General features: G+C 44.7%; 1 protein-coding gene across 2 annotated transcripts in view; it reads left to right on the top strand.

The window, feature by feature from the left end:
* Positions 1-15,015, top strand: part of LOC142573040 (glutathione synthetase-like) — a 72,437-nt gene that overhangs the window by 16,460 nt on the left and 40,962 nt on the right. For both annotated transcript variants that reach the window (XM_075682540.1, XM_075682541.1), the window contains exons 7-8: positions 9,427-9,585; positions 14,774-14,840. In XM_075682540.1, the coding sequence (XP_075538655.1) occupies positions 9,427-9,585; positions 14,774-14,840 (226 nt within the window). The remainder of the gene's footprint in view (positions 1-9,426; positions 9,586-14,773; positions 14,841-15,015) is intronic.

Below are 15,015 nucleotides of genomic sequence, written 5' to 3'. Positions count from 1 at the left end.
TCACTCTGTATGCACGGCAGTATTTTGGTTTTGTGTGCGACCTATAGTGTGGCACCTGATGCAACCGAGAGAGAAGAAAAGAAGCCTTAATTGATAAAAGAGGATGCATCGTTGCCTGCTGCTGTTCGAATGATTTCTCATGACGCTTACCATTCATGCATCACGCACTGGTCCAACAACACTTCGAAGACGGACCCTAGAAGAGTCTTCCGTGTGTCTCACGACAACAGGCGAACACACAGTTGATATTCTAGTTTTTATTTGAGCTAGTTAGTGTAGTTATGAAAATGTCATCCATGTCATCCACTTTTGTGCATGTGTCTGTTGTGTTGTAATAGAACTTCTTGTTTTTTTATCATGTGCCAGGATGCTTGTGCGCTCAAGAAAAGAAGACTTCCCACGTACTGCTTCAAAAAAAGAACGGTGTGCATGGCAGGGAGGGGGGTGGAGCCGAGGGAGCAGTTGAGCTGGCATAAAAGTAAAAGAAAAAGAAAGCTAGACAGGGCGGAGGCACCATGCGGCTGCTGTTCCTGTTTTCTTGATGACGAAACCCGCCATTTTGCTGACATAAGCACGCTAAAGTGTCACCTTCCTGCTGGTGCCATAACTGAAGAGTTCCTTGGCACTAGTGTCGACAGAGCCATCGGAAGTAATGCCGAGATTCGCCTCTCATGGGCTCACGATTTGTCTTTTCCTCAAGCTTGCTACTCACTCAGTTCCAACTGGCTTATTCATTCAGCGTTCATTTTCGGCTTGCCAGCTTCGGCTCAGTCACCACTCGTGATAAGGTGTCTTTTAAGGTAAATTTCCCATCTGTTTATGTCAATGCAGTTGCAGTCTATATCTTGCACTGTGCTGTAACTGCACCAGCATATTTGTTTTTGTTGTTCTTATAACAAACAAAAAGCAATTGTTTTTATTGCGATAGCAATTATATGGACACTCCAGGCAAACTTCCACTGGCACCGGTGGGGTCGCAGTGATGTTCCGTATAAAGTCCAAGAGTGATAACATCGCAGCCATACACCATATCTGTAGGTGCGAGTGAGAGCTCTAGTGTGAACGAAAGCTTGCAAGGGTGAGCCAAGGAGGCTTTCAAGAAAATTGCTGGAGTGATGATGTTCAAAGAGTAAAGCTGGACCTCCACCACCTTTCTGTATAGGCACGAAAGAAACGTTACCGAATAGTGGTAAATGTACAAAGCACTTTCCACTGCGTTCAGGTTTAAGATGGCTAAGGGGTCTGCACAGATATTGTTAGCCTTTTTTCTGTCACTGGTTTGAGCGTTGTCAGCATCGCACGTCTAATGTAAGGATGCGGGATCGTTCCCCACCTACGGCCCCCACCTACGCCAACTTGTTTTTTCATCCACTTTCATTGCCGTTAATTTATCAGGTATCGTGCGCGTAATGAGAAAATCGTGGATCGTTTCCCACCTGTGGTAAGTTGTTTTTTCATCCACTTTCATTGCCATTAATTTATCATTACTTTAATTCAATTAGTAAGTGCAAGTAAGTTCCCCCATGTTTTCCTTGGTGTCTTTGTTTGTTGGCTTCTCTTGAAATGATTAATAAAAATTGGGCCCCTCGGTTAAACCCCTTTCTTCTAGTCCCAGAGCATGTGAGCTAAAGTGGCTATATCCGTGTGGCAGACCTTGAATATATTTCTCACGTACCGTATGTACCGGGGTAGAGCCTGTCGTATTGTGCCGGCCTAGGGTGCATGAGTGTCTGCCGTTGCCTGAGGGCCACTGCCTGGGCCCTGTCCAGCTTGTCGCGGGGCAGAGGGAAGGTTCAGCGGGCTAGACAAAGCCTTGGTAATTTCGTTGTAGCTCTCCAAGCAGTCCCATTGACGATGATCGCTGGCGCAGTTCGCGAGCGTGTGTGCTTTGGCGTGTGCTGTTTTGTTTCGGTCGCGATGTGTCTGCGATACTTCTCCCATGTGCGCCGGGAACCTCTGGATTCTGGTTTGAAATTCTACCTCCTGCTGGACTTGTTGATTGTTCAGGACTCCGGCCGCTTTCCGTGATATCCATCCTTTGGCAAAGTTTCTGACCGCCTGTCTCAAGTCGCAGAGAAACGTCATGCACTTCGGATCCATGAGGGCGACTGCTACCGCCGTTTCTTCCGCTTCTTCTGCGCGCTCGCACGCTACACTTGCCGATATGTGTGTTTTGCCTCTCGAATCGATGACCGCAACCAACAAGGCCAGAAAGTCGCCGTTCCAGACGCGATCAGACAAACGCTAAGAGTCAACCCGATTCCACAGAACGTCCACCCGGAACACAACCGGGGCAAGGAGTGGCCAGGGCCAGAGCTCTCCTCCACACCCACAGATACGAAACAAGGACGCGGTACATTGACGCAGCAGAATATGCAGAACTATTCAAATGAACTAGTTCATTTCAGTGAGCAGGGCCGTTTCGAGCAGCTCATTGAAGTGAGCCGTTTTCCCGTCTATACTCTGGATGTCATGGTCAGACTGCACAGCTGTGTTGCCATTGGAGGTGTCCCACTGTTTTCTCTGGATTGATTGACACAATTCTCAAGCTTTCTTCCTGCCCATAACAGATGGCCACTTGCAGCTTGAGAGGAACTTTAGGGTGCGCTTGAAGCAGATAAATCTTAATTAAAGGGGTCAGTCATTCATTTGTGCCATAATATTTTGTGAGACCACAAGTGTCCAGTGTTCTCTGCATTGTCCAAAACTACTGGTAGGCACTTGTGAGGCATTAGTGGGCCACCAATGTTATTACTGCATGCTGTGTACATTGGATATGAAATGAGCCCGCTAGGTTTTTCTGCCAACATTGATACTCAGGTGACTTAGTAACCCATGTGCACATGCACAGAACTTCTGGTGATAATTATAATTGCACAGCTAGTAAAAAAAGAAAAGCTGCAGAAATTCTGAGAATTGTCTACTAATGCGTAAGCATTGTTTGGCCCAGCTGTGACTTCGTTTCTGCTTAGTTTTGCGCTTACTCGCTTTTCCTAGCTTATGTGCATCTACCCACGGCCTTTCCAGTGGCAAAGAATGCTTTGACTTTACTAGACATTTATCATATTTTCTCACAGCATCCTGCCCCTTCAATGTAATCGTACCAATTGAGCCGGAACGCCGGGCACAAGTGCAGCTCGACAGAGCAGAGCGGTCGAAAGGGAATGCCAGCTGCCGCAATACTGTAATACAATACCGTAATACCGCAATACCGTGAGGCGCGAGTTCATCGCCTCGATGCCATGTCGCACTCGCTGTTGCTCTCGCAAGCCTGTGTAATGCGTGTGTTCCTTGTCCACGCAAGCTCTCGCCTGCGTCCTGACTGTGCCTTGGTAAGGCCCAATGAAAATGCACCAACCATCTTAACGTGCTTGCTTGCCCGCGAGGTGTTATAACCCAAAGGACGCTCAGGAATGTTCAGTTGGGTATTGGGCCACCCCGAAATCTCATGCTGGCCTACCCCCAATTTCCAGTAGGCCCACCCCCAAATTTAGCTTGGCCCACCCCCAGATTTCAAGTTGGATACCCCCAAATTTAAGTTGAGCCACCCTCAAATTTCAAGTTGGCCCAAACCCAAATTTCAGGTTCACCCAACTACAAATTTCAGCTGGCCCACCCCTACTATAAGCTTCCGCATGCATCTTCTAAGGATCCAGCAGAATTTTTTGTTGGGCTAGTTGGTGCATGTTACTGAAGTACTAAAGCTCCAAACAGACACAAGAAGAGACACGGACAAGCACTTACTAACAACTGATGCTTTATTGTCAGAAACACACAATATATACGCAAATCTGGCAGTGCAACTCACACGCTGAAAATCACATGGTAACCAGGCGAAAGGCGATAAAACGATTGTAAAAGATGATGATCGCGACAACGACATGTGGTGTATAGGGCCAAAGGACCATGAATGATAATGGTTATGTGATACGCAAAACACCGCCGTAAGGGAGTACCCCATTAAAAACTAAAAGATGAAGATTTTCCACCAAGCGCAGGCAGCGCAGCAACATGCTCAGTTCTAACTAAGGGCTTTAAAAAGGACATTTCACTTTTACACAGAATTTCTGACGGTTCACCGACGCATTCCAGGCCCTTCCTTTTAATGCGGGAGGCTTCCTTCAGCTCACTGGCAACGCTGTCTTGACTTCTGTCTAGAACAATGGTATCTCATAGGCGAGGCTTGCACCCGCACTCTTTGCAATGGATGGCCATATTGGAACCAGTTTCTTTCTTCTGTGAGCGTTCATGTTCTTTTAGCCTTTCATTTAAACATCGCCCCGTTTGTCCAATGTAAACTTTTTTGCATGAGAGCGCAATTTGATAAACCACCCCTTCCTTGCAACTGACATGTGGGTCGGTATGCTGGGTTCTGCAGGTGGCGCATTCTGTTTTTTGGTTGTTAATGCAAGCGCACATTGTCGCAAGTTGTCAAGGGGCTGAGAAAACAACCGGAACTTTGAATTTACTCGCGACCTTTTTCAGATTGTGAGCTACACGGTGAGAGTACGGTATGACTACGGGTCTTAATCTCTTGGTTTGTTCTTGCGTGTTTCCGTGCCTCTTCTTGTGTTGTCTGTTTGGCGCTTTAGTACTTCAGTTCTAAGGATCCCTATGTATTTCTATGGGTATTCTTTCTTTGTTTTATTTTTTGCTTTAAATTGTTCCTTATCACTTAAAAGCTACAAATTATCTACATTTGCACTATCATAACAATTAAATGGCTTAACTTTGCAACTTACACACTTTTGTGCAGATACAAGGCATTACACTTTTTGTGTGACAGGGCTGGGGAGCTCGCCAAAGAATGCTTTATGCATTACAACCTACTGTGCTCATGGAATGCAGGAATGGAAGACAAATCCATACCTGTTAACTCTCCCAATTTTCTACAAGATTTATGAATTTGGGCTGTGTTTATGATTCTATAAATGTTGCGTCGAGTTTTAGGAAAAATATATTCTGTTGGCAAAAACGTTTCGCTTGTCAGTCCCCAAACCTTTCTTTAGAAGTATTCTGATGGTGGAAAGAGTGGGTGCTTGTTTTTAATAAAGTTTATATAGACAAATTCCTGAAGCAGGCGAAATTGGCAACGCCAAAATAGCTGAAAAAGTCGCCGTGATGCAGAAACAGTTTGTTGCTTCTCAGTATTTGCTCTATGAAATTTGTAGCTACTTGTGTGCTGTGCCTAAAGGTAAATTGTCATTAACAAAAGATTTGTGTATCCATGAAAAAAGGTGCATGCTCAGGGCAAAGCTAAAAGAAAGAATGCATGTTATCCCTTACAGCTCAGTGTTGTGTCTGCAAGATTCTACTAATTTTGATGCTTACAGGTCAGCAGGTATCTAAAGTTATGCTGTTGAGTATGAGTAGGGTCCTTGGTATTTGGGTTCTAGATTGTATATGCTTTCACAAATGATTAAGGCAGGCAACAGCCTTTTTTTTGGACATCAATATTTTATTTAAACTAGTGAAATAAGTCACAGGAACACATACTGATAAAGAGAGCTGTTCACAAGTCATGTGACGAACTTATTTATGCAAATCTTCATGGGCAGACATTAATACAGTTGATCCCGAATATATCAAACTTGAAAGGGATCGCATAATAGTTTAATGTGTCGATAATCCGAAATAGAAAATATGCCTATCTTAAGCGTATCTGAGATCTTTGCACGTCTCGGACAGTTTCCAGAGATCGTGAAAAGCGGGAAGCTACAGATTTTCTTTTCCTAAGACTGTGTAGAATGCACAAAAGGTGAGTTATTTTTGGCTCGTGAACGTCGGCAAGTCACAGCAACCTTATCCCTTAAAGCCCAGATGCGAGATCACGGCGTGCCTTTCACGCGTCGAAGTGCTTGTTGTGTATTTTTATTCAGTTGATAAGGTAGAAATGGACACGCAGCAAAAGCAAACTAGCCTGCATGAATACATTCCATGCCTCCATCAGCACAACTGTACTGAAACTTGCATGTGTACGTGCCCAGCCGTACATGTCCTTACAATACCAACAATATGGCTGATTGTCATAAGTGATATGCAATGAAACAGGTGAGACGTTTTGTCGGAACTGACTTCCTGTTGGAATCAGTCATACTAACTTCTCAACTGTCCTAAAAAGTTTGTGCATCTCATGCGTACTGCTCAGTGATCTGACACTTCGTGGCTGATAGGTCCCTTTGTTCTTATCCCTTCCCCTTCGTCTCCCGCGTCAGTGAATGCCGATACTACACACAGCGTACACTCTTAGTTTCAAAAGTTGTTTTCAGCTTGCAGAACATCCGAGTCCATTCCCACTTTTCTTGCGAAGTGCACAAGTGTCGTGGGGTGGTTTTGTTAAATTAAAACTGTAATGTAAAGCTTCGTCCAAGTGGTCGCTGGGGTCTGATTCGTTTTGGTCACTCGCGGAACCCTAAAGTGACATTTGCAGGACATCCTTATCTACAAGAACACAAACCTGGTGGCCCAGCATCTCCAGTTCAGCATTCCAGGCCCACTGCCACTGAGTGAAAGGATCGAGTGTCATCCACGCTTTTTTGTGTAACGCGTTACGAACCGGGAGGCCTTTCGAGTTCTTCAAGCAGAGTGCTGAACTGCTCTTGCCGATAATGAACAGCCGCAATTTGCACAAGCCACACATATGCGCAGTGAGCAAAACTGAGAGCACCCTGCCAACTTTTTCTTCTTAGCATGTACTGCCCTTCAGATTCAGCCTCTTGTTTGAGAGCATCTGCCGAGACAGTGCTATTTCAAAATTTTTGGCATTAAATACTTCCGACAACACAAGAAGTAATCGCTTCTCTGTTAGAAAAAAATGCTTTTGCAGGGTGCGGGGAAGTGCAGCATTCGATATATGGAATGCGGCAGAGTACTTTCGCATGGGATTTTCAAGGGGATTTTACAACTCTTCAATATAGACAATAGTTCAATATATCTGAGCTTGATGCATCCGAGATTGAGTGTACCCCTTTTTAGACAAACAACATAAACAAATAAAGACATGCCTGGTGATCCCTTACATAATTCGTTCCCTGCACTTTTAACAAAGAAATAGAAGAAGCAAAGCCAACTGCACACACGGGCATGTTTCGTGAGTGGTGTGCAATCATGAACGCTTGTTGACGTACATTGTCATTTTTTTGGTCATTTCTGTGTCCATCCTAGGACTGTCAGAACTTTAAACATACCTTAGTCACGAAAGCGTCCTCTCAACATTACAGCTACCATTCACAATGCAAAGCAGTATTAGTGCTGCATTCATTAGATGGTAGCAAGCGGTGGCGTCCTGTCAGCAGGCCAGAACATGGGCGCTGTTTTCAGGGCTTCATTCTAACATGAAGAATGCGCTTTGAGGGGAATTCCAGGTAGAAATTGGGTTTAAACCAGTTTTCATAAAACTTATTAGGGGTGCAAAAATGGGAAATTATCAGATTTTACTCGACAATGAAAGACCACAAGTACAAAGTACCAAGGCATTTAGGGATAACCTGCTTAGTTAAAGCAAGGCTTTCAGCTAATTCTAGCTTTATGCAAACTTGCTAGCTTTCCAGGTCAAAGCAATATAGTTAAACCTTGCTATAATAAAGTCGGTAAAATTGGCAATTTGCTTCGTTATGTCGAAATTTCGTTCTATTTAAATTCGACCTTTTATGCAAATAAGTACAGTCGCCGATCGACTTACATGGAAAGGAGCAGCAGGATTTTCCTAATTATCGGACAGTCGAAAAAAAGCAAATTTGAATAAGAAAACAGTTCATTTTTATAAATTTGGGAGTCTGCGACAAGTTATATGGCTTCATGCCCTGTAGGTCGACAATATCTTCTCGGCGGTACGAATTAAGCGAAGCCAGCCACACTTCCGCGTGCACCCCACCCCCTCAGCTGATAGCATCGTCTGCACAGTGATACTGTCAGGAAAAGCGCCGGCAGCGGGGAGCGAATGCTTCGTCTGCCTCTCGCTCTAACGGGTCACCGAAACTCGAAATTACGCAATCTCCAATACTAACTGAGTGGTAATACAGCTTGCATGGTGCCATGCCATCTCGGCACCCCCACTCTTTGCACACGCGGTAGATTACCTCTAAAGCAGGGTGCACGGCTGTGTGTGTGCTCAGCCGTGCTTATAGCTATGCGCAGCCACGGCTGAGACGCATGCCAACTTACCACCTACTCTGCCCCCCTCTTCCGTGCCCTCGCGCGCGCTTGATCGTGTTACCGTGAGCTTGCTCGCCCCCTCTTTCCCTTAGCTCACACAGGAAGGTGGCACTCAGGAAGCCACCATATTTCTTGTTTCACCCTCGCACACTTTTTCTCGCACTTAAAGCGCACAGTGCGCGTCGGCGGTCGCTCTTGTCACCCCGTGTGCGATTTGAGAGTTGCATTTGCAAGCAGCCACTTGTAATTCAATTGTTCGACCATCTGGGTCTGCGGAGGTTTCCATTTATTGTCTTTGCATTCCTTTGCGATGGCAGTGAAATTTCGTTATATTGAAATCGCATACAAAACACTTCATTATATTTAGGTTCTAAATGGTGTGCTATGGGCAAGAGGTTATGAAAAGTCAAATACTTTATTATATCAAGAATTTCGTTATATTGAAGTTTGTTATATTGAGGTTTAACTGTACAACCAAAAACAGCTGATGAGAGGGCATCCATAAGGCATGAATAAGGCTAAACACACCCATTTTCAATATTCATGTTGCAGCCCCCCAGCAGGTGCTGCTGGTACAAAATGGGCGAGTGACCCAGTGTCATGCTCACTGCTCTGATGTCTTTGTTGCTAGTGTGTGCTGAGATGAGTTGAGATGGCATGCAAGAAGTGATGAGAGCACAAAATCTGCAGGCATAGGTTGCTGTTGGCTGACAAAGGATAGGAAGAACTGGAGATAACTGCGAGATGCTTTCGTTCTCGGTGTTCTTTCGTGCATTTTGTTTAATTCATTGTAGACCGTGCTGCACTTCTAGTCAGCTTGATAGGGCAAGAAAGCTGACTAGGGAAGGCTGTAATTCAGCATATTTATTTGGCCTCTTATGTTATGGTAACAGAACAAATTTCCAATTGTGCGTAACGCACCGAGTATCCAGAATTTGGCATACAAATGTGTGAGCGTTGCACCCCTGTTGCTATCTGTTGAGGAACCGGCCTTTTTTAATGATCATGTATGTGTGCCTGATATCCTGTCTGGCATGTTTGCTATGTGCAGTGCCAGCCACATAAAATTGTGTTCATTCTCACAATAAGCAGTTGGAAATGATTGTTGTGTATTGTCAGTTCATGTCAGTTCTTGTCGTTTTAGTGTTGTATCAGTTTCCCAATCGACTTGTGGTCTTTTGCTGCTGTGTTTGAATTCAACACTGTAACAAGTTTGAAGTCAGTTGAATTTAGTTGTGTGGCAAAATGACCTGGCTGCACTACTGCTTTCAGGGCAGCAATCTTGTTTGTGGTGGAAGAGGAGACGTACAATGTGTGTGACCAGCGCAACCTGGAATACGGCCTCTCCAAGGGGAAGATGCCTGTCACGGTGATGCGCCGGAAGTTCTCCGAACTGCACGACTGCGTCATCAAGGAGGGAAACCTCATCGTGTGAGTGTAACATCAGGTGGCAGGATGATGGTGCTGTTCTCCTGTCATTTGTTTAGTTTCAGGGGATCCCGAGTTTTGTGCCGTTGGGAAACCCCACTGGTAGAATTATTTTTTTTGTTCGACCAGATGATGGCGGATGCACGGCAAGAATGTAGTGCTGTAACGTGGGACACAACAGAGGAGGCACAGAAAGAGACAGGTGCTTGTGCCTCTATGCCTCTTCTATGGTGCCCGGTGTTCTGCCGCTGCATTTTCAGAAAACCCCCACCAGGTTTCACAAAAAAGTAGCTATTGTTTGCTGCCTGTGTGAAGTTGGTATTGACTAACCTCTAGCCTTTGTGTTTTTTTTTCTTTTTTGCTGCTTTTGAATCGGTCATACTTTACTTGTACTGAATTTCGCACGACGTTGTGTGCGCAAGCTCTGTTGCAAGGCCTCTGTGATGCAGACACACGGATACAAATGCTTGACCATACCTACCAACCTCACACTGCTCAAGATACTACACAAGATGCCAAAAGATACTATAATTGCTTAAAGAAATACTAAAATACTGTTTTATTGCTCAGAAAGCTTTGGTTAGGTAAAATGCGCAACAAACCCGTCACAATAGTGGCACAACAAACTCATTACACCTTGCATGTTGAGGACTGGGCTAGCTCTACAGCAAAAAGGCATTCAGCTCAAGTGGTATGTAGATCCACTGATTAGTTACGGAACCCTCCAAGCTTCTGACTTGAGACCACTAGTTTTGCCATGTCCTTGTGGTTTTTCGTACCTAGATACAGTAGGGTGTTCCAGCGACCAGCATGCAAAATGTTGACATTGCAGCAGCACAATATACAGAATGCATACCTGTCACCTTTGTTCCACTTCTTGATAAATGGAAAGTCGGCCGAATAGCTGGGGATAAATACTTTAATAGTACTTCTTCGCCGACATTGCTTAAGCTGTTTGCGCGGGATCGTGCCACAGCTCTGGCATCAATGCATGAGCTACCGCAGCAATAAGGTTAGCAAAGGCAATCACCTATGTTCTTGGAAATGATTGTTGGGTTTTGATTTGGATACAAGCCAACACATTCAATGTTGCCAACTTGGCGCTGCAAATTGGCAGGGTGCAACAGTTATACTGGCTCCATTAACCAACACTCATTTTGTTTGTGAGTTTCAAACACAGAACATGGAAAACCTTAAAGATATAGGGTTGCAATACAATACTCTTAAGAATGTGCGGAAAATCGGACACTTTATGATAAAATCGTAAAACTTGGTAGGTATGCATGAAAATCCATACTGCCAAGACCATTAACTTGGGTGAAGTTTGCCATTTCGCGGTGTCCCATAAACAGGCACATATTGTACATTTGCTAATGCATGCCAGGTGATATGTAGGTGGTGACATGCATTGCTGTCTTTGCACACCTGACAACATGAAGCTCTCTTTCAAACAGCAAGTTGCTTGTAGTTGCACACCAGCTTTCAGCAGTAATTTGACAGTTTCCAACAAACGATGGCTCTGTGTCAAGGTCTATGTTGTATTTGGTGTGAATAAGTCAGTGCGTCAGAATCTGATGACACATACTTGTCCTAGTTCCTACTGCACAGTGATCATCATCATCATTAATGTAATTATGTCCACTGCGGTACAACGACATAGACCAAATATCTCCATTTATTTCTGTTCCCAAGCTTAGCCCTCATACACCCACAGATCTCCTTGTCTTAAAGCATAAACCTCGTGCAAGCGATCTTGCGTGCGACAGTGACAAGCGTTGGATGGAGATGGCTGTCACATTCGCTTGTTGCCTACAAGTCGTACCCCATGCGAGCGACGACTTTGAGCGACGTCTTCCTAGTGTTGACGCTATAAGGGCAGCAAATACGCGTCAAAACTGGTGTTGTGATGCACATTTTATTAATTTAAGTTGATGTGTTTTACTGTAAAGAGCAGCATAAAAAATTTCTGAAGGAAGACTTGCAGTAGGTTCTTATCCTTGCACGTATCAAAATTTAGTTGAGCAAGTACTTGACTGATGTACATCCAGCTCCGGTTTCACGCTATTGGTTAGTCGCTCATAGCACATCCGGGCGATGAGCGACGAATTCTATATTTCCAGAACCGAGCGACCGAGCGACAAGAACAAGAAATCTGTTTGTGCGATGACCTGTTTCATTGCTCAAAACCATCACTCGTCGTCGTCACGCCCAAAATCGCTCTCATGGGGTTTGGGCTAAAATCTCCATCCAATTCCTTGTCACCCACGAATGTGCTTCCTTTTACTTAGCATTCATTTAATCATTATAAAGTCAATCCCAGATATATCAATCCCTAGGGGGATCGCAAAATAGTTCAGTATATTGATAGTTCAAAATACAGTTGATCCCGGAAATACAGTAGAACCTTGTTGATACATACCTGTTATGTATGCCTTCCTGGTGCCAATGTTCGTTATCGAGAACAAAAAAAATTACCCTATAAAGTTATGCTCGTTTTTACCGGGTCATATACTCCCGGAAAACATGATTTTTCGGCACCAACGTTCAGTAAGTCGCCAAACTGCGATCGTCCCATACGTTTTCCAGCCGCTAGATCCCATGTAAACAAGAAAATGCGCCGGGCGCGTGCGATCGAGAACAGTATGCTGCTGGCCGCCATGGCAGCTTCACTGCAGTACTTGCTCTCCCGTCTCACGTGAAAATGCCGGCACGCACTCAGTTTCTCATTTCGGTACTAGCAAATCTTCTCCGGGGTCGTCGCATGCGGCATTCACAGCTATCACCACCAATCTTATTGTGATATATAAGCACCTTCACCTATCTGTTTTACAGCACGTGGTGCCGTCGGAAGCGTAAGGCACACTTTTAATAGGCGACAGCCGACATGCACCGCCGTTCCCTGCTGCAAACTGAGATCGTATACGTTTTCGGGGCCGCTAGATACCATGTGAACAAGAAAAGGCATGAGGTGCCTGCGATCGAGAACAGTTTATAACTGCCCGCCTCACACACGTGAAAATGACAGGGCGCACAGTTTCTTATTACGGTACGATCAAATCTCCTCCGGAGTCATCGCACACTGCATTCACAGCTATTGCCGCCAAACCTATTGCGATAAGCATCTGCAGCTGTCTTTTTACAGCATGGGGTGCATAGTGCCATTGATTGCGTGCTGCACGCTTTTAGTAGGTGATAATCCAAATGCGTCACCGTTCCCTGCAGCAGGCAGCACGATGTGGGCATGATGTTTCACTTAGGCAGCATCCCCCGTTGCCCACCAGCTTGATTTCTCTTCGGCTTCCCTTTTAAAACACTGTGCAATAGGAAAACAATAAAACGTGTCTCGGGTGACCACCGGAGCACCACCAGCTCGATGCACTTGGAGTCTCGTGCCGCAATGATCCGCGACGCTTCACATTACGCAGATGTCAACAATAGCTGAGTCTGTCAAGTTTTCTTTATAGTTACTTCTGATGGTACGTTTTCCTGGTTAGTACGTTTTTCTCTAGGTATTTTCTTTCCAAAATCTATGAATGAGGTTTTACTGTATTGAGCTCTAAGAGGATCATAATATAGTTCAATATATTAATCATTCAATATGTGAAACACACCTATCTGAAGATTATTGGAAAACTAGTATGTCACAGTCAGTTTCTTGAGATCATGAAAAGCTGAAATTTGCCATCTTGTTTCTCCGGGGCTACGTGGAACACACAAAAGCTTACTCCTTTTTTTTTTTTTTTTGTGCATGAGAATGTCGCAAGTTAATTGCACTGCAAAATGGGCTTTGGTTACTGAGTGCAATGCTAACCCTAACCTGTGTCAGCTGGCCACGAGACGACTGTGTCTTGCATGTGTCGAAGTCCTTATATAGCACATTTTTATTCAGGCTAATTAAGGTAGAAATTGGCACGGCACTGCAGTAACCACCCTGTATAGATATTCGCTGTGCCATCATCAGCACACATATACTGCGAATTGTGTGTGAACGTGCCTGGCTGCATCTTGGTTGCGATACAATTGTCATAAGTCTGCAGTTCAGTCAACCAAGCAGAAGCTGTTTGATTGAAAAGTTACTGTCAGCTTGTTGAACATATGAGTCCATGTAAGAATGGACTCGGAAAACAAACATGTTGAGCACGTATTGTGGGCCTGCAAATTGCACACCAGTGAGTTGCACGTACATGACACTGTCACAATGGTCTTTCCAGAAAGTACAGATGTGGCGTGCAGTGGTTTTGTTAAATCCAAACTGCAATGTGCAAATCCGTCCAAGGGTAGGAGGGGGGGGTGGGGGTCATGGGGGTCATTAAATAGTCTTTCGCAGAAACTCCTGGGCCACCAAAGAAGAAACTTCAGCACAGCCAACCTCTTTAGTTCAGCATCCCATTCCCAGAGTCACTTAGTAAAAATATTGAGTATCATCGGAACGCCTATCGCACTTCAAGGCCTTTCGCATCTTCAATCAGTGTAGTAATCTGCCCTTGGGGATATCGAACAGCCACAGTGTACACGAGCCATCATATGGACCATTTTATCCAGTGCATTGCCATATTGCATACGCAGTGTCACCATCTACGAGCTGTTTGATTTCGCCTCCATGTTGGCTTGGGCAAATGCTTCATGTTGTATGGCAGGTGTACACTTGGCGGCAGTTGCTGACAGTTTGGCAAGGTCCACTTACTAGGTGTGGCATCTTCTAAATTCGAAAGGATTCTGTGATTTGACTTCACATGGTCGAAGTTTCTGCTGCTGTTGAGGTGGATTGAGCACCCAGTGCAACACATGACCACGTGTTTCAACCTGCAGTCATCCTCAGAGATATGTTGCATATTTATAAACAGTCACTTTACAAATGTACCCTGTATTGTAACATTTGCCCTAGGCTGTGGTTTAGTAGCAGTGAGGAGTTCAAGGAACGTACGAGACAGTTGTAACAGTGTGGATGCCGTTATGATGTTTACGTCGACAAGTGTTCAAGCTGTTATTTGTAGATGAATTGCCTAGTTTGTTAATTAGACATTGTCTTTGACTCTGAATACTATACGAAAATCCGACAACTCACTCATTCAGAATAATATAGCTTTGGCTAGTTATAAGAGCATGCAGTGCTTCACAGAGTACTTGTGGCATATCATTGTTGCATTGGTTTGGAGCACAAGCACTGTCTGAAATATTATTTTTTGTGCAGTGATGGTGTGGAAATTGCTGTGGTCTATTACCGGACGGCCTATGCTCCGCAACAAATGGATGCGAAGGTAAGCTATATCCTGAATACTTATTGCTAACATGCGTATAATATTGCCGCTACGTGTCACGAGCCAGTGCTGAGAAAGAAGTTGTGACAGGATTGCGCGCTCGGCAAGAGGCGGGTGCTGAAGGAGAAGTGGAGGCTGAGGACGCCGGCTTGAGTTTTTGCACGCCATCTTGTAC

Source organism: Dermacentor variabilis, chromosome 2 (genome assembly GCF_050947875.1).
Source record: "Dermacentor variabilis isolate Ectoservices chromosome 2, ASM5094787v1, whole genome shotgun sequence".
NCBI lineage: Eukaryota > Metazoa > Arthropoda > Arachnida > Ixodida > Ixodidae > Dermacentor > Dermacentor variabilis.
The sequence above is the reverse complement of the archived record's forward strand: the minus strand, read 5'-3'. Positions and strand labels throughout refer to the sequence as shown.